Source organism: Oncorhynchus clarkii, chromosome 23 (genome assembly GCF_045791955.1).
Source record: "Oncorhynchus clarkii lewisi isolate Uvic-CL-2024 chromosome 23, UVic_Ocla_1.0, whole genome shotgun sequence".
NCBI classification, from domain to species: Eukaryota; Metazoa; Chordata; class Actinopteri; order Salmoniformes; family Salmonidae; genus Oncorhynchus; species Oncorhynchus clarkii.
Window position 1 is genome coordinate 37,937,683 of NC_092169.1, and position 19,797 is coordinate 37,957,479.

General features: G+C 43.7%; 2 protein-coding genes and 2 pseudogenes across 2 annotated transcripts in view; 2 read left to right on the top strand and 2 right to left on the bottom strand.

Moving 5' to 3' along the window:
* LOC139381600 (delphilin-like) overlaps window positions 1-13,249 on the bottom strand; it is a 76,406-nt gene extending 63,157 nt beyond the window's left edge. The window contains exons 1-5 of the mRNA XM_071125252.1: window positions 12,894-13,249; window positions 11,715-11,996; window positions 11,006-11,156; window positions 9,544-9,668; window positions 9,247-9,402 (exon numbers count right to left, since the gene is read on the bottom strand). Coding sequence (XP_070981353.1) covers window positions 9,247-9,292 — 46 coding nt within the window. The 5' untranslated portion in view covers window positions 9,293-9,402; window positions 9,544-9,668; window positions 11,006-11,156; window positions 11,715-11,996; window positions 12,894-13,249. The remainder of the gene's footprint in view (window positions 1-9,246; window positions 9,403-9,543; window positions 9,669-11,005; window positions 11,157-11,714; window positions 11,997-12,893) is intronic.
* LOC139381948 (glycerol-3-phosphate phosphatase-like) lies at window positions 99-1,284 on the top strand (annotated as a pseudogene).
* LOC139381599 (BRICHOS domain-containing protein 5-like) lies at window positions 3,325-7,197 on the top strand (annotated as a pseudogene).
* A 2,578-nt stretch (window positions 13,250-15,827) lies between the features above and the next one.
* LOC139381659 (membrane-associated progesterone receptor component 1-like) lies at window positions 15,828-19,678 on the bottom strand. Its single transcript, XM_071125343.1, has 3 exons — window positions 19,269-19,678; window positions 17,818-17,973; window positions 15,828-17,361 (listed from the first exon to the last, which is right to left on the bottom strand). The coding sequence occupies exons 1-3, from the start codon at window positions 19,561-19,563 to the stop codon at window positions 17,267-17,269; spliced, it is 546 nt and encodes a 181-aa protein (XP_070981444.1). The 5' UTR covers window positions 19,564-19,678; the 3' UTR covers window positions 15,828-17,266.
* Window positions 19,679-19,797: the final 119 nt, after the last annotated feature.

A 19,797-nucleotide genomic window follows, 5' to 3' on the forward strand; every position in this document is an offset into this window, starting at 1 on the left:
GCCTACAGTAATGTTTATTGGCAGTTATTTTTGGACACTGACTGATCTAGTTAGGAACAAGAGGTGCCGGTAGTTGACAGTACACACACGTTTTCCCAATGACTGTGTCAAAATGCACCGGTTTGAGCGGTCCCTTGATAAAGAAAATGCTCGATTCTATGGACAATGTCCTCTTCGACTGTGATGGTGTCCTCTGGCGAGGGGATCGGGCCATCCCTGGCACCCCTGACGTTATCAATCTGCTAAAGAAGAATGGAAAGAAAGTGTTTTTCGTCACCAACAACAACACTAAAACTAGAAAGATGTATGCAGACAAACTGGCATTGATGGGATTCAACGTGACAGAGGATGATGTGTTTGGAACGGCGTACTGCTCAGCAATGTACCTCAAAAGGTCTCCAAACTGCATGGCAAAGTGTATCTCATAGGAAGCAATGCAATGAGGCAGGAACTAGAGAAGGTTGGGATCCAGCAGACAGGTGTGGGGCCTGATCCTATATCAGGTGTCCAGATGGATTGGGCCAACGTGCCACTGGACCCTGAGGTGAAGGCTGTGGTTGTTGGGTTTGATGAACACTTCAGTTACATGAAACTGAACAGAGCCCTGCAGTACCTCAACAATCCTGACTGTCTACTGGTGGGAACCAACACTGACACCAGACTGCCCCTGGAAGAAGGCAAAGCTTTCCCAGGTAAGGAGGATGTCTGTGCAGAGACAACAGCTGGAGTATGAACCAATCAGACTGTGGTTACTGTTCGTGGTGTGTGCACCATCTTTGCCACAGTAGTGCTCACATACAGGGAGGTTACATGACTGTTGTGTTAATGATCTGTAATAGCGTACAGTGAGCCGTGAGGGTTTTTCCACTTCCCCAAGTTAGATCTTTCATCTCTGTTACTCTATGTTCAAGTGTCAACAACACTGAATGTGTTGTCCTCTTCTCTCTGTCTCCACCTGGGACGGGCTGTATCCTGAAGGCTGTGGATACCGCAGCCCAGCGCCAGGCCCAGACTGTGAGCAAACCCAAACACATCATGTATGACTGTGTGGCCAGCCAGTTCGGCTTGGACAGCGCCCGCTGCCTCATGGTGGGGGACCGGCTGGACAGGGACTTTCTTCTGGGGTCCAACTGTGGCCTGAAGACCCTGCTAACCCTGACCGGGGTGTCCACTGTGGCTGACGCTGAGGGCCATCAGGAGAGTGGCTGTCTGGAGCGGCTGGGGCCGGTGCCTGACTACTATGTGGAGAGTATTTCAGAACTCCTGCCTGCTCTACAAGGATAACCAGTCTTAATAGGTTTTATCTCAGTGAGACTTGAGTCTGGATTGATGACTGGTTAATATTGATTAATTATAAAAGAGCGTTAAGGACTATGTGCGTCTGAAATCCCTGTGTTTTTCTGGGTTATGGATGTGAAAATTCAGGAATATAAGCGAATCAACCGCTTCTATAATACTAAGACATCAGGAAACAAACTACACTAATGTATACAAATCTGTACTTTAATCCACCATCGAAACAAAATTCCAATGTATTTATGACGTTACATGTTGCAGGCTGCGATTCCAACACTGGTCGTCTAATCAAAAATGTAAGAATGTTACCATCACGCCAAACTGTAGTAGTGACTAAATTTACCATCAGGTGTGATCAGCCTGATCAACTCTATTTGAAGGAGATGTGTCTCGCTGCATGAGACAAATCGTGGTCACACCAGATACTGACTGGTTAGTTTTTAAGGTATCTGTAACTAACAGATGGGGCGGCAGGTAGCCTAGTGGTTAGAGCTTTGGGCCAGTAACCGAAAGGTTGCTAGATTGAATCCAAGGCTGACAAATCTGTTGTTCTGCCCCTGAACAAGGCATTTAACCCACTGTTCCAAGGCTGTCATTGTAAATAAGAATTTGTTGTTAACTGACTTGCTTAGTTGAATAAAAAATAAATAAAAGATGCATATCAGTCATGTGAAATCCATAGATTAGGGCCAAATTTATTTATTTAAATTAACTGATTTTCTTATGAACAATATTTGAAATTGTTGCATGTTGCGTTTATATTTTTGTTCAGTATAGATTGAAGTTATTTTAACTACAGTGTGCTATAGATATTCTGAATATATATTCAAGATTTACAGCAGATGTAGCTGACTCTTCCTGGAGCGCTACTGGGTGTGCAAGCCTTTGTTCCAGCCCTGCTGCATTATACCGCATAGATTCAGCAGCAAAAAAAGGAAACAAATCGCAAGGCTGGAACAAAAACCTGCCCTACACATCCATTAGTTCTCCAGGGCGAGTTAGCCACTCCTGATTTCCAGTGTTGATAAAACATTTTTTCAAATGAGTTGTTCGGGAAATGGCAGAGAAAGGTCTGTGCTGTGTGAAGAGGGAAAAGGGCAAGGCCTGTATCCTTTGCTCAATATCCCTCTGTAGCAATGATCTCAAGCACAGTCATGGGAAATGTGGACGCACTCCCTCATCTGTGTGCTAACATTTGCAATCACATGTCACTAAATTGTTGATCTAAGGCAGAGAGCTATGCAGAAATACAGAATACTGGAGTGCACTGACAATGAATCAGGAATGATATATCTAATGTTGTCCACTGTCATGTTCCCTGTACCAATGCTGAGTTGTTTATTCCAGTTTACATTACCCATTCATCTGAGGGTGTATACTTAAAAATTGGCTTATACTCTTATATTGTATCCTGATGTATTGTAAATGTTAAGATATAACTACATTTTATTTGTTCCCATTCGATTTGAAGGTTATGGGTTTGCACAATAATCAACTGTCTTGTTAAGTGTGTTTATTGAAATGTAAGTCTTAGTAACTTAGTGTCTATAATACATGAAACACATTGTCTGTACTGCCAATACAATAATCAAACTATTATCCTCTGTCCTTGACAACGGTATTCACCTTGACCCAAGTCAAACAAAAAAATAAACACATACTTTTTCCAAAATCAAAGCCTACCCTGTGGATTGCGCTGGACCCTGGTGTTATTAACACTACAGCTCTTCAAGTCACCTCGGCCTTTCATCGACCTGGACCGTTCCTCATATAACCCTGCCCTGGCTGACAGAGCCTGTCCACAGAGGTGAGTTTGTCTCGCCCCTTTGTCCATTGTCTGGGGTGAGGGTAGCCAGCTGAAGGGTTTGGCCTGTCACCCGTGTGTTTCTGTGAGAGGGGGAGACGGGTCTGGAGAGAGAGAAGTTGACCAGGTGTATCGCAGAGCGTCTCAGTGCTGGTCATGACCACAGCTCCATGCAGATAGTTGAGAGAAGGGTGAAGTTAGTGAGAGAAGTCAGGAGACGCAGGATGGTGAGGTGCTGGAAACACTCAGAAACTGGCAGGTTGGAGGACTCACAATGTGTGGTAGGAGTGGGATTCATCTGTACCTCAGTGGTGCTTTAAATGATCTGTGGCAAAATTAGGATTTTTTTATTGGACTCAAGTTTATTTTTATTACATATTTCTCTTGGAAAGGTCATTTTCATAGAAACACAAAGTTGTGATATTATTTGTGCTGTACTCAGAGTATAGGTGGGTCATTTAAACTGTAGAAAACGTGTTGTTGAAGTCAACAATATTGTTGAATCCATAAACAGACACCCACCCAGACAAGAATGACTATGTAGATTGTGATAATCTGTCGTTGTGAATGGTCTCATCCTCAACGGTCCAGCAGTGTCCTACCGGTTCCCACACAAGGCATTCTGGGTGACCCTCGGTGCCACTCTCCTCCTTGTCATCATCGCCCTCAGCGTCACAGGGCATCTATGGCTCAGACATCCAGACGAAGAGGTAGGAGAGACAACTCACATCTGATTCACCTGTCGGAACGCAGTGCTTTGTATCTGGCATTTAAACTATGAGTTGCTGTAGCCCAATCAAGCATAGAAGCACACATGACTGTAGTTGATGGACAAAATATTCGCTCACACTTGTACAATCACAATGTTGATAGTGAGTTTACACTGAGTAAACCTATCCCTCTACTGTAGTCTTTACAGGTTGTTAGAATCACAGTTCCGGATCAGACTGGAACCCTGATCAACCGATCAGCATTGGTGGGCAAGCACAACAACCTGGTGACCTCACAGGCCAACCACACGTCCACTGTGCTCTTTGATGTCAAACATGTAGGAAGACTTTTCTGAGTTGAAAGTTTATTGAACTGAGACAAGCTCCAACCATTCTATTGGTGTGGCTGTTTCTCGGTATTCAACAACACTTCACTGAACTGACTCATGTTTGTGCAGGGTTTGATATGTTACAAGACTGAGAACCGGGATACTTGCTTTCTGCGTAAGATGGAGAGATCTGATTCTGAAAATGTGCACTCCCTCCTCCAGCTATCAACGCAACAGGTATAGATGGTCACTCTTTCAATTTATAACAGCGTATGAAACATACTACTTTGGATTTCACATCATATGAGTCTCAGAGGAACTATGCCGTTTTGGGACTTAAATTGGCATGGCAACAACTAAAGGGTATGCAGAAACAGCTTACTGTGTCAGCCACTCTCCAAACCAACCTTTGTTTTATTGGAGCTGAGGTGAGTCACACTGTTGCTGCTAATGTGTGAAGTGGCAGTAGGGGTGGATCATAGGAAGGGACTCATAGCTTAGTGCCACTTCTGCCTCCCTCTCCATACCCAGCCAGACCCTATCGGATTTAGGGGTGTTGATTTTGGCATCCCTCTCCTCTCCCAGTCCAGAGGGGGGCCTTACATGCTTATAGTGTAGTGAGCCTCTCCAGGACTGAATTCCTCAGGGCATCTGATCCTCCTAGCCCCCTCCCTCCCCTGGATCCCCTTACAGGTTGGGACAGCAGTGAGGCTCAGACCTGCACAATGGCCACTCTGTTTGGGGACTACTTGGTTTGTTAAGGCATCGCTGTACTGGAGAAAGAGGAGAAACTATGGTTGGTTAGCGAGGAAAGGGCCAATCTGGCAGAGGACCACTTTTAATGAGGTATGCTTTTTGGTTATGTGTGGTCAATGGTCATTACAGAATGGACGGGGTGCTTTTCTGCTGTGGAACTGTGAATCTACAGGGCCATGATGACATCCAGCTGTGTCCTTGCTGCCTATTCATTAGTTATTTTACTTCATGAGATGATTACTTGCTCAGATCAAATTGAATAATGATTATCTAATTTAGGCCTAGGCTAATTAATCTATTCACAAGAGCTTGTGTGTGATGAAGCTACTCATGTCATTACCTCATAGTGAAGGGCCACTGCAGCTGGACTCAATCATTCATTGGTTGTATAGACTTTAGTTACTTACATAGAATAGCTCTCTCAAAATATATGTCAAAATCCTAAGTGTTTCATGCTTTTCTCATGCTATCGGAGTCGTTTGAGATGTGACTCGCATGGTATCAAGTATCTCATAAAACTAGACTTTAGCATCAGACCCACCCACTGATTGTGGTCATTCAGTGTCTGATTTACTGGATAGACTTAATGCTGGGCCTTTCTGGGGTCAATCTCTTCATTCTGCAGCACAATGCTCTTCAGAGTGGAGGGAAACAGGTTGTTAGAAGGTTTGCTCAGGCATAACGGCATGTTAAGTGGTCCCTATCGGACTCATCAATAGTGTACATGGTGCAATTACTAAATGGTCTTTGTGCCAAATGAGAGAGACCAGAGCAGAGACAATAACCTGGCAGACCACTGAAGTGATCTAATAAAGATACTGCACTATAATTACACCTTGAGTTTGTCTGCAACAGCTATTTTGAACCATTCTGTCATTATATGTTAATTTACACCATTTTTATTTGTCTTTTGAAAAACCACTGAGTTCAATCATAACTCCTCTGGTGTACATGTTGCTTATTCTCATCATTCCTAATAATCCTGAAATAATGTGCTCCAACAATTACAAATGTGATCATCTCCTGCAGGAGAGTCAGTTGGTGTTGTTGGGGAATGAGACCCAGAGACAGACAGAGTTTCTGGGGGTGATGGGGGGCAGTCAGGTGGACGTGTCCACCCTGGAGGAGCCTCTATAGGCCCTGTGTCAAAACAGCTCCATCCAATGGACCAGGAGACAAAACGGTGAGACCAGGGAGTGGGACTACCCTTCTTCACATCATTAGCTACATGCTAAATACACATTCACTTGCCTTGGCATTTACAATGACATAAGCATTAAAGATGAAACTGTGAAGCATTTTATTTTAAAGTGTGTCAAATGTTATATTAAATTCTGAGAAGTCAATAGTCAAAGCAAAGACCTGAGCCCTATTGTTAAACAAGTTCCTTGCTCCATGTCTGTGTGCTGGCAGAGGTTTCCAGCATAGAGCAGCTGGCAGATGTTTCCAGCATAGAGAAGCTCCCTGTCTGTGTGCTGGCAGAGGTTTCCAGCATAGAGCAGCTCCCTGTCTGTGTGCTTACAGATCTTTCCAGAATAGAGCAGCTCCCTGTCTGTGTGCTTGCAGATGTTTCCAGAATAGAGCAGCTCCCAGTCTGTGTGCTGGCAGATGTTTCCAGAATAGAGCAGCTCCCTGTCTGTGTGCTTGCAGATGTTTCCAGAATAGAGCAGCTCCCAGTCTGTGTGCTGGCAGATGTTTCTAGAATAGAGCAGCTCCCTGTCTGTGTGCTTGCAGATGTTTCCAGAATAGAGCAGCTCCCAGTCTGTGTGCTGGCAGATGTTTCTAGAATAGAGCAGCTCCCTGTCTGTGTGCTTGCAGATGTTTCCAGAATAGAGCAGCTCCCAGTCTGTGTGCTGGCAGATCTTTCCAGAACAGCGTGAGAAACATAATCCTAAAAAAGTGGTGTGTGACCTTTACAAAGTCACAGCAGTAAATAAGAACAACCTTTAGGCTGAACTCACTGCTACCTAACTACAGCAGGTAGATGACCAATACAGTATCGAACTCTCTCTATAGCAGAGAGCACTGATAGCCAACTATTTCAGAGGATGAATTTGCTACTCTGAATCACCAAGTGAGTAAAACTCAATGGAGATACGGTTCCATTAGCAGGCAGTAGTTATGACTTGCATACTTTGGGGTTTTGTTGGTCTTTTCACCCAAACTGCCTGTTCAGTAACAGACCTTCTCTCTCTCTCTCTGTGAAGGTCCAGGTAAACAGTGTCTAGTCTACTTCTGCATAGACATCTGCTTCCCCAGTAACATCTGTGTGTTTGTCTGCTTCTACTACCTGCCGGAGTGACCTGCATCATCCGGTCTCAGGCAGCACATACCAGCACTGATCATGGAAACAAAGTGCTACTTCTCATCCCTGCTAAGAAACCGGAGTGTCGCCGGCTCCAGAAAACACTGAATACAACCAGGGAACAGGAGCCGGCTTTCACTCTCAATACTGCAGCCCCTGCCACCTTAGTCCCTCCTATGCCTCCTCTTGCTGGAATGTCTTAAAATGACTTGATCCCTTCAATAAACCAAGTTGTGTACAGATTCTCTTAATTAGGGTACTAAAAAGAAAGAAAATGGAAAGATGCTAACACTTAACACTAAAAAAAACAAGAGTATCAAGACAAAAGCACCACAGAGTAAATGTTGCAAACCATTTAGTCTCGTTACTGGAATTCATCATATCCTGTACGATCACACATGGGATGCAGCCCTGTTATATCCTGAACAGTCACTGGTGGGATGCAGCCCTGTTATATCCTGAACAGTCACTGGTGGGATGCAGCCCTGTTATATCCTGAACAGTCACTGGTGGGATGCAGCCCTGTTATATCCTGAACAGTCACTGGTGGGATGCAGCCCTGTTATATCCTGAACAGTCACTGGTGGGATGCAGCCCTGTTATATCCTGTACGATCACACATGGGATGCAGCCCTGTTATATCCTGAACAGTCACCGGTGGGATGCAGCCCTGTTATATCCTGAACAGTCACCGGTGGGATGCAGCCCTGTTATATCCTGAACAGTCACCGGTGGGATGCAGCCCTGTTATATCCTGAACAGTCACTGGTGGGATGCAGCCCTGTTATATCCTGAACAGTCACTGGTGGGATGCAGCCCTGTTATATCCTGAACAGTCACTGGTGGGATGCAGCCCTGTTATATCCTGAACAGTCACTGGTGGGATGCAGCCCTGTTATATCCTGAACAGTCACTGGTGGGATGCAGCCCTGTTATATCCTGAACAGTCACTGGTGGGATGCAGCCCTGTTATATCCTGAACAGTCACTGGTGGGATGCAGCCCTGTTATATCCTGTACGATCACACATGGGATGCAGCCTTGTTATATCCTGAACAGTCACTGGTGGGATGCAGTCCTCTTTCCAGATATCCATCAGATTTTTTAAAGACTTAACTTTTGAGACCTTTCACCTTTGATTAAGTTAGTGAATTTAAATACATTCATCAAGCTGTGGCCCATCACGAAACTCCTTGTCCAAGCTATAAGACAAACAAGGCCATGACACTCTCCCTGAATGTAGTCCTTTTGACAAATATAAAAACAGCCCCTCCCCTCATAAATAATCAACTTTTGTGCAAGCAGAAGCTGTGAGACAAACATAGACAGGAGGATATTTATCTACAGTCACAGAGCTTCGCTATAGAGTAGCTCCTCCTCATCAGCCCAGACACACCACAGCCTTCTGATGGCCGCTGTATTCCCTCTTAATCTCCCCACACCACTGCAGTCCCGGGTTGTCAGAAGAGGCTGTAACACATACATCACACATTTATTAATCGTTACGTCAGAACTGCCCAAAGTCAGTTAAGTCAATCCATCCACACTAGGAAGGAAGTTAGTCACTTTCAAACGCAAAACGATCATTCACTCTAGATCAGGTCTCTCCACCCTGTCCATAGAGAGCTACCCTCCTGTGGGTTTTCACTTCAACCCTGTCCCTAGAGAGCTACCCTCCTGTGGGTTTTCACTTCAACCCTGTCCCTAGAGAGCTACTCCCGCGTACGTTTTCACGTCAACCCTGGAGAGCTACCCTCCTGCACGTTTTCACTTCAATCCTGTCCCTGGAGAGCTACCCTCCTGCACGTTTTCACTTCAATCCTGTCCCTGGAGAGCTACCCTCCTGTACGTTTTTTGCTCAAACCCCAGTTGTAACTAATCTGATTAAGTTTATCAACTAGCTAATAATTAGAATCAGATGCACTAGATTAGGGTTGGAGTGAAAACCTCCAGGATGGTAGCTTTCCAGGAACAGAGCTAGATCGTGTCAATACACAACTCATTTAGTAATGATCATAGTATTACCATAATACAACTTAGCACTGACCTGTCACAACGTACTGTGAGTCTCCAGAGAAGGCACAGTCCCACATCAAGCCTCGAGACGTCTCGCCAGGGTTGTTACTCCATGCTCAACTTCGTCAGAGAGTAGTTAGACATCCTCCTCTTACACATCTGGTCTGCCGAGCAGGTCGCCAGCAGCCTGTTGGGAAAAACACAGTTAAGTCACATAAAAAAAAAAACTTACTATACAAGACATGCAATCAAATCTGACTACTACAGATTAGTATAGGTTGTATTATGCACACATTCCTTAAAAGAGGTGTGTGTGTGTTGTACTCACGTAGAATCACGGCTGAATTTGCAGCGGCCGGAGTAATGCTTATTAGCAGGGATCTTGGTTTTGGGGATGAGCTGTGCCACCTCGTCACCCATCCCTCCTGCCAGGTTCCACACATAACAGTTTCCCTGTGAGGTAGAGCGAGATCACAATTACCACACTGAACAAAAATAGAAACAATTTCAAATATTTTACTGACTTACAGTTCATATAAGGAAATCAGTCAATTGAAATACATTCATTAGGCCTTAATCTATGGATTTCACATGATTGGGAATATAGACATGCATCTGTTGGTCAGATATACCTTTAGAAAAAAAGTAGGGCCGTGGATCAGAAAACCAGTCAATATCTGGTGTGACCACCATTTTCCTCGTGCTGCGTGACACATCTCCTTCATAGAGTTGATCAGGCTGTTGATTGTGGCCTGTGGAATTTTGTTCCACTCCTCTTCAATGGCTGTGTGAAGTTGCTGGATATTGGCGGGAACTGGAACACGCTGTTGTACATGTCGATCCAAAGAATCACAAACATGCTCATTGGGTGACATGTCTGGTGAGTATGCAGACCATGGAATAACTGGGACATTTTCAGCTTCCAGGAATTGTGTACAGATCCTTGCAACATGGGGCCGTGCATTATCATGCTGAAACATGAGGTGATGGAAGCAGATGAATGTCATGAATATGGGCCTCAGGATCTCGTCACGGTATCTCTGAATTTAAATTGCCTGTGATAAAATGCAATTGTGTTCTTGTCCGTAGTTTATGCCTGCTCATACTATAACCCCACTGCCAACATGGGGCACTCTTTTCACAACGTTGACATCAGCAAACCGCTTTCCCACACAACGCCATACACTCTGTCTGCCATCTGCCCGATACTGTTGAAACCGGGATTGTGCAAACCCACAGTTTCATCAGCTGTCTGGGTGGCTGTTCTCAGATGATCCCGCAGGTGAAGAAGCCGGACGTGGAGGTCCTGGGCTGGTGTGGTTACACGTGGTCTGCGGTTGTGAGGCTGGTTGGATGTACTGCCAAATTCTCTACAACGATGTTGGAGGCAGCTTATGATAGAGGAATGAATATTCAATTCTCTGGCAACAGCTTTGGTGGATATTCCTGCAGTCAGAATGCCAATTGCACGCTCCCTCAACTTGAGACATTTGTAACATTGTGTTGTGTGACAAAACTGCACATTTTAGAGTGGCCTTTTATTGTCCCCCAGCACAAGGTGCACCTGTGTAATGATTATGCTGTTTAATCAGCTTCTTGATATGCCACAACAGGGATGTAAACATAATTGGGCACAACATTTGAGAGAAATAAGCTTTTTGTGCATATGGAACATTTTTTATTTCAGCTCATGAAACCAACACCTTGCATATATATTTATGTTCAGTGTATATTATGTATTAAGAGTGTACAGTCCAGTATAATATAATTCACTTGTTAAGCATACTGACCGAGCTATTGACTGCTGCCATGTAGGTGGTGTCAGGGTCGATGTTGACTGAGTTGATGGACACTTTTGGTTCAGGAATAAGCTGCTCATTGTGATCGGTCTTCAGATCACAGATAAGGATCACACCGCTCGTCCCCCACGATCAAGTCAGCCTGGAAAATGCACAAGCCCGATTGAGAATCAATTAGATACAATAGACAGAGTTTAAAGAAAGTTAGGATTAGCCTAGGTGTTTATCAACAGTTAACAGTACAACGCTGACAGTCCAGTAACAGTGCACCCTCTAGTGGTGGCATATATCAAATCAGTTTTGCAGTCCAAAAGACACACCAAGGCTAACGTTAGTTAGCTAATTAATTTGCTAGCTATCATACAGTAGGCATATATTAATAATCATATATTTAATATAAGTAGACATGCACTCATAATTGAATGTGGAGCATATAAAGCACCCACAAGCCACCGGTGGCTGAAAACACAATCATCGCAGGTTGAACGAGTGACGGGATAGGGTGTGTCTTTTATGTGTTTGGACCGCAGCCACTGACTTACCTGGTTGGGATGAAGACACACACACAGTTGATGGGAGCATTGACCTGAAAGATCCATTGGCATTGCAGGTTCCTTGACCTTGGACCAGAGCAATGTCCAGCTTGGTAAGAATGCCATAACATGCCCCACAGGCAGGCAGACAGTATTATCAACAGTACCTCAGGTCCCAGATGCGAGCCATGCAGTCCTCTCCTCCTGTGTACATCCAGCGATCCAGCCCACTGATGCCGTCATAGTTTACGACCGGGGTTGGGTTATTGGAGTTTAGATCACACATACTGTGTTAGTAACCTTTGGAATAGAACAAAAGACACAGTCAAGCCCACATTAATTATGATAATTATATTTATGGTTTTGCATATTTTATTTCTGAACAAACCTGCAGCTGCAATCATACTTCTGTCGGGAGTAACTTCGAGGGAGTTCACTTGCTGAAAGTACTGGTTAAGATTATAATTAAAGGTTGCTAGCTATAATCATTGTGCAACAACATACATATTAAAAGGTAGCTAGCTATAGTCATTGTGAAACAACATCCCTATGAGCAAAATACATATTTTAAAAGTATGGTGCTCACTGGGGTGTTCACAAAAATGTATCCAGGAGTTGGAGACTTTGAGCACTTTCTAAGTTGTTACAACAGCTGGTCTAGAAACGAAATGAAGGCTTAATCTGCAAGAAAGGTCTTGATAAATTCGTGTGAAGCAAGTGAAGGTAAGGATACCGAGTCTTGGTGCTGGACTGTCCAGGTGTAGATGCCGCGGTGGGCCTGCCAGAACCGCACTGTGTGGTCATATCCAGCGGTAGCCAGAATCAACGCTACCCACTGTCCCCTGGCCCTGGTTCACATTCATGCTTGAGTGCAGGTATGTCGTCACTGTAAAACGAGCGGTAAACAGCATAAAATATTAGAGGCATTGAAGAGAAATAATGCTAGCGAACAATAACTTTCTATCACTGTTACTTAACGTTAGCTAACAGGTATTTATAATGTCAACAACTCGCCAGACGTTAGCCTAGCTAGCTTTTTTAGCTCTGGTCCATGCGCACGCGTTGGATATTGCGCGTCAACGAGAGCTACATTTAGTTTTTCTCCAGCACAGTAGTAAAATCTTTACCTTGATGAGTTTCTAAAATATATTAAAGCAAATCATTTACAATTTAACGTACAAGAGCGCAGAGACAACTTGTAGTGCTGTCGCTCGATGGACCACAGAAAAGTTAGCTATGCTAGCTAGTCGCCTTGTCAATTTAGTTTAAACCATTTGGTGGCATGATCTTGATGACAGTCACACAAATCGTGTCCAAATAGCACCAATAAAAATATATTATCTTACCTCCAAGATGTGTAGTATCTTAATGACAAACGTTATGTAAAGATTACCCTTGCATGTGTTATTTCCGGAAATACTTAAGGGCGTCAAATAGATCCCCACTACAACAAGTACTGTACAATAAGTTCCGGATTCAAATATTTTTGGGGGTACCGGCTTGGTTCTTCAGTCACTGGTGGTGGCAAATATGTTCTACTGTGGTGGCGGTTGTTTTTTTCTTCTTCTTCTTCTATGGTATTATGGCAGTCCGCAAACATACTGTAACGACCCTGGGTGGAAATCGACTCTACCGCACGAGAATGCTTTTGCGGCACTGTCGATAGCGCGCCGGACCTCGGGCTAGAAGGTCGAGGGCTCGTGACCTGTTTCATTACATTGGTGTCAGAAGTGATCGGACCTTGCATCCACGACAGTGCGTGTGCCTGGCGGGTGAGCGCGTTCCTGTACGACGTAGAGACGCAAGCTAGCGCGAGAACGTGCTCTTTCAAAGGAGGGAGTAGTGTAACGACCCTGGGTTTATAACCGCCGAAATCGACCCTTCTGCACGAGCATGTTTTTGCGGCACAATCGATTGCGCCCCGGACCTCGGGCTCGAAGATCGAGGGTTCGAGACCTGCTCCCTGCTGTTTCATTACAATACGTTATAGGTGCAATGCAGCCACCGTGGGGTGAAAACTGAGGAACTTAAAGGCATTTGGCATTCTCTGGATTTCTGGTGCTTTCAAGACAACTGTGAACTCTGGAAAAAAACAAGGTCAAATCATGACGTCAGTGATCTTCAGGTCGGAGCTCTAGAAAGAGGCCCGTGTTCCCGACGTGGAATTCCGAGTTGGATGTCCGTTGAAAATGTATTTTCCCAGCTGGATCAGTCCAATGAAAGCTACGGTAGATATAATGTGATTTGAAGTAATTTTATCTGTGGCCAATGACCTTGAGCCTTCTTGGATGGGCACTTCTAATGTAAATAAAATCAACAAAAAAAGAAGCATCCTCAAACTGTGAACTGTGTTTATTTTCGGCAAACTTAACATGTGTAAATATTGGTATGAACATAAGATTCAACTGAGACATAAACTGAACAAGTTCCACAGACATGTAACTAACAGAAATTTAATAATGTGTCCCTGAATAAAGGGGAGGTCAAAATCAAAAGTATCAGTGTGTGGCCACCAGCTGCATTAAGTACTGCATTACTCCTCCTCATGGACTGCACCAGATTTGCCAGTTCTTGCTGTAAGTTGTTACCCCACTCTTCCACCAAGGCACCTGCAAGTTCCCGGACATTTCTGGGGGGTATGGCCCTAGCCCTCACCCTCTGATCCAACAGGTCCCAGGCGTGCTCAATGGGATTGAGATCCGGGCTCTTCGCTGGCCATGGCAGAACACTGACATTCCTGTCTTGCAGGAAATCACGCACAGAACGAGAAGTATGGCTGGTGGCATTGTCATGCTGGAGGGTCATGTCAGGATGAGCCTGCAGGAAGGGTACCACATGAGGGAGGAGGATGTCTTCCCTAGAGAAGATTACCAACCCCTACACTCTGTATTTTCCGCTGGCTGCCCCTCTACCACAGAAAGCACTGAGCTAGCCTGAAACACTTGTATTTCGGAGCTACCTTAAGAAAGCTTGTATGCGGCTTTATTAACTCAATATATGTATTTTACATTGTTTGAAAAATAATTTGTGACACGTATTAATGCCAAAATAACATGCAAAACAGGCAAAAAATTACAGGTCGCCACTGTTTCTTCCATTCACCATAAGGTTCAATGGACTTGCATCCACTACTCTTGGTACGTGGAACGTGGTGCTTTAGATTTTCAGCCTTAATTTCCACCACAACGCCAGAGATGACACCCTGTTCAAAAAATCAAAGCTTTCTACATCATACTCTGATAACTCCCAGAGACAGTTTATTTTTGTTCTTGTGATATACAATAAATCAATACCATACCACTCCTGGTCAGTTTGATTGACTCCACCTTTCCCAGTACACCCTCCACTCTCTCCTTGACCGCAAATGGATCTCCCAAAATCACATTTTTATCTATGAAAAATGACTCCAACAAGAACGAGGCATTATCAAACCGAGTCTTATCTTTATGAACAACTTTAACCCGTTTTGCGCCATTCTTCAATGCTACAGTTTTACACTAATTTCCATAAACTTTACTCAACGCACCATCCAACCTCTGCCTTCTTCTTCTTTTGTATTATGGTGGTCCGCAAACAAATGTTATAGATGCATGCAGCCACCTATTGTATTGTCTGTGCATCAGCCTACTATTCTGTAGTATGAATTCATTACACTTTGTGAAAAAAAAACTGTCCTTCCAACTAACCCTACACCACTATTCCACTACTTTGGCTGATCCGACACAAGGCCAGCAGCCTGGAAGGACGGGACACTATCGTTCAAAACACCTTGTAACTCTTCTTCAGTAAAATCTCGTACACCCAAGTACATCTCTGCAGCTGCCACCACAACATCTATCCTCTGTGATCCATGATCCATTCCTGCGGTAAAGTTGACAGCAATGGCAATGAACACACAAAAAAAAAAAAAAAAAACTTACAGAAGCACGTTATTCCTATCACTCTCTATTGGCCTACTCACAGGGATCCTCTTAGGATCCCTCACCTTGGACCCATCTTCCTCTACTACTCTCTTCACTACCTCAGCATGACACCTTCTGCACTACTCTGATCCTGGCAACCTCAACCTGCCTTTCGCTCACCAGACACCTCTGATCTCCAGCACCATGGTTACCCCTACAGTTTATACACAACTTTTTCCACAGAAACTACACATTCCTGTCTCATTTCCTCCTGCACACTTCTCACATCTAGGAATCTCCCTCCTACAACACGACTATAACTTTGACACCTACAACACTGTAATGGTTTTGGGACAAAAGCTCTCATTGGATAACGGACATCATTACTTGACTTTATTTGGTAAAAACTCTGCATAAAAACTCAGTAGTGCAGACAGTGTCTTCTCAGTTTCACCACTCTCCACCGGGTCTGCGTCACACCAAACGGCGGGCGTCACAGACACTGAGAATCTTTAACTTCATTTGATCCTCCTCAACACTTAACGACACTCCAGTTCTCTCCTTTCAGCGGCGCCCTGCTCCAGAGAGGAAAGCAAGTCACAGTTCTTGTCCTCAGTCATGTGATGCGGAGTGCATACTCCCTCTGGATGACAGAAACGCAAAAAATTGAAATGATTCCACTTCAAGACACTTTCACCGACCTAACATTCCCAAACCTCTTCTCCCCCCAACCTGACATCACATATGGATCTGCCAGAAGGCAAGGATCCATTCTCTCCAAAAACCTCATCCCCACTGGGCTAGAATCATCTTTATCATCATGATGAGGCTCAAACTCTGCGGTCTTCACCGCACCTGCCACCACAGTTAATTCATCCCCACTCTGGTCACGTTCAATTTGCTTCTGTAGCTCTTCAAATGTTCTGTGTGATCCACCAATCCATATTCACTCAAAACATGTTCCAATTTTCTCATTTTTTTCCAGTCCACCATCTTACCCCCACCTCATGGCCACACCGGCAGCCATCATTAGGTGGCCTGGTGGTTCCCCTCTGTGTTATTACCGTCATCTACTGGTTTTATACACACAAGATTGTAGCCCAAGATGTTTGTTTGTTTAAATGAACAATAAAATATAGAAACAATCCGGCAAGATCACATACAAAACATCACCATATACAAAAAATAAACATGTAGAGAAATACAAGAAAGGTGTATACTACCTGTATACTGCTTTTACAAAAACACTACGGTATTCAAAAGTTATTGTAACCTGAACATAAAAATCTGGTGCATTTTGGTAAATTAAAGGGGCAATCTGCAGTTGCAACATCCACTTTTGGACTTATAATTGAATGATATCAACCCCTTAATTTTTGACAAATATAACATAAATGCCTCACGAGTTTAGTTCAATAGTTAAAATGTCGTACCCCATTAGAACCCAATATATAAGCTTATTTTACTCCAATGTGTGTAAACAAAGTAAATGTAAACAAACCCCTTTTAGCCTAAAAACATAGTTAAAACTATACATTTATATCATGGATGGTCAGTCGCTGCATCCATTTAAAAACATTTTTTTTAACCTAAAACAGGGGCTTGATAATGCTTTGTTATTGTTTCAACTGCTGATTGCGGCTTTAAGGTCTGTGGCATATGAACATAGCATAAGAGGTGATGGTCCATGACATTGATATAATGCAAAAGCCATCCAGGAGAAAGCATTTCGCTCAATGGCCGCAGCACAAGCCAACATGCATCACATTATCCAAAATAATTAAAGCATCTGAATTTCCTGTGTGGACTTGTGAGTTCTAGTCCTTATTTTTGTCCTTGACCTCCTCGTCATCAGTGTACTCAGAGGGTTCCTCTCCAGGTTTCAGAAGTTTGCCAACATAGTCATACTTTTCTGTAAAAGGTAGGAAGTAGAAGAAAATAACATTGAGTTCCTGAGAGACATTCGCTACACACGACACCACAGCTGAGCTCTAGGACATTGTAATTACTACAGAGACTGCCTCCCATGTCTGGGTTTCAATTCACAGCACTACTCAATGTAATTGATTGAAAGTGTTCATTTGATGTGAAGTAGTGTTTGCGACATTATGCCCAGGTATGGTGCCATACTGAATGTGCTGTAGCTAACTCTTCTATCATAGTCAAGTAAAACAACAGACCAAAGAGGTGTTGGCTGAAGCAGAAACAGACTGCAGAAACAGACACCCCCACGAGGTGCATCAACAGTTTGCACTACATTCTGTTGAGTGGAGTGTGTGCATGTGATGTTGACTGCAAGAGGTAGAAGTTGAAAATACAGTATCTAAAGTGTTTTTACCAACTTCTACCAACTCGTGCATTAACTCACGGGTGAACTGGGTCTCCCATTCGTTGAGGCTCTCCTGTTGCATGGCATTGAGGTCCGAGAGGTCATCGTGGGTGTCTTTCAGGGCCTCCTTCTCCAGACAGAAAGTGGCCAGGCCCCTGGAGGCATCTTTACCAGCCAACAGTCCATATGGACCCACTGGAGAACAACACACACAGACAAAGAGATTAATTTAAAATGTGATTGTGAATAGACAAACTATTTGTCAAGGTTTATACATTTGCTGATGACTACCATTTAAAGCAGCAATCAGCTGTTGGAAACAAAAGCATACGCCCACCCAGCCCGTTTTGGTAAAAATTAGAAGGATGAGGCTGGAGAACTCTAACCCCACTCAAATTCATAGACAGAGCTATGGATGCAAATACTGACCATCCATGATGTTAAAACTATATAAAACTGTTTTAACCATGTTTACTTACTTTGTCTACAAACATTGGAGTAAAACAAGCTTATATTTGGGGTTCTGATGGGTACAACTAAGCACATGAGGCATTTATCAGTTATATTCTTCAAGAACCAAACTTTTATCTCAATCAATGGATTTATATAATGCATTTAAAAGTCCAAAATTTGAGGTAGCAATTGCAAATTGCCCCGTTAATGAAACAAGTATGCACTGTTTCTTAAATTTGGTGAAAATAAAGTTAAACTTCCACCCTCCAACAGACATACCTTGCTCTATTCTAAGATCAGATGGCTTCAAAAATAGCCCAACAACAAGCCCTCTATTCTCGATGTTGAGACTGAAAGATAAGAATTCTTGGAATGAGAGTCAGCCAGTAGGCCTATTATTGCTCTTCAATAGGCCTCAACAAGCCTTACTTTGTGCAACACTCTGGTCTGGCTGAATTGAACATTACACCTCAAGCTATTTGTTCTGAATTGACATGAAGAGAACTGAGGCACACCTCAAAAGCGAGGAACATCAATAAGATAAATAGTTTACCCTATTATACAGACTGAGAATATATGCCACTTCTACATATTTTCAGTGAGGGTGTTCCTCGTGAGGGCTTGCGTAATAGCGTAGGGCATGATAAATCAACTCCGTGAGAGGTTAGAACATGCCAACTCGGTTGAACACTCCAGTTGCAGCTTGTGTAGCAGCACCTCCGCCAGAGGGCTCCGTTGTTCCGTTTCTGATTACCCGGAATAACGACGTCAGGAAGAACTACGCACGTCAGCGGTCTCTCGAGGCTACAGCTCGCGTGTTGTGAAATTCGATCGCGGGCAATGATTTATGAAGAAGGGGGTGTGGCGTTTTAGAATGGTCGTACTAGTTATACACATACTCAATATACACATACTCAATAGACACAAAGTAAGACACGTATCTATTAAGTTTACTGGGCAAGCCACTTGGCTACAGTTGCGCCAACCATTCATTTGAGCAGAAATAACCAATGTAAATAGCCTACAACTTATTTTACCTGGCCCGTATAATTTCTTTCCTGTGGTTACATCAAACACCTTTGAATTGACAGCCATGAGAATTCTTCGATTTTGAAGCCCATCGTACGGTTGCAGCTCCGCTAAAGTGAAATCTCTGTTCTTGAGTTTAGGCAGAGGTTCCTCAACCTCGCCCACATCTGCAGGCTTGTCTCCGCAGAAAATTCTGAGTAAAATAAATATGCAGAGGCCAAGCAGACTCAAATTCAACGGGGAAGTGAACATTTCTTGCAAAATTCCTGAAGAAGATTCCTCGGCTGTCTCTGTATCAGCCATGTTTGGGTGGGACTGTAGGCTACGTACCAAAGATTACTTATTATAAGGTTCCCCCTTTCATCTGTGGCTGACTGGTGACTGTACTGGGACATGAGGCTTATCGAGGGTGTGTGTCAATGCACCAATCACAGACGCCAAAAATGAACTCTTATGCCGTTTTGACCAATGGGCTTTGTGTTTTGAAAAATGTATTACATCAATTTGATGCCTTTAACAATCCTATATATTTTAATC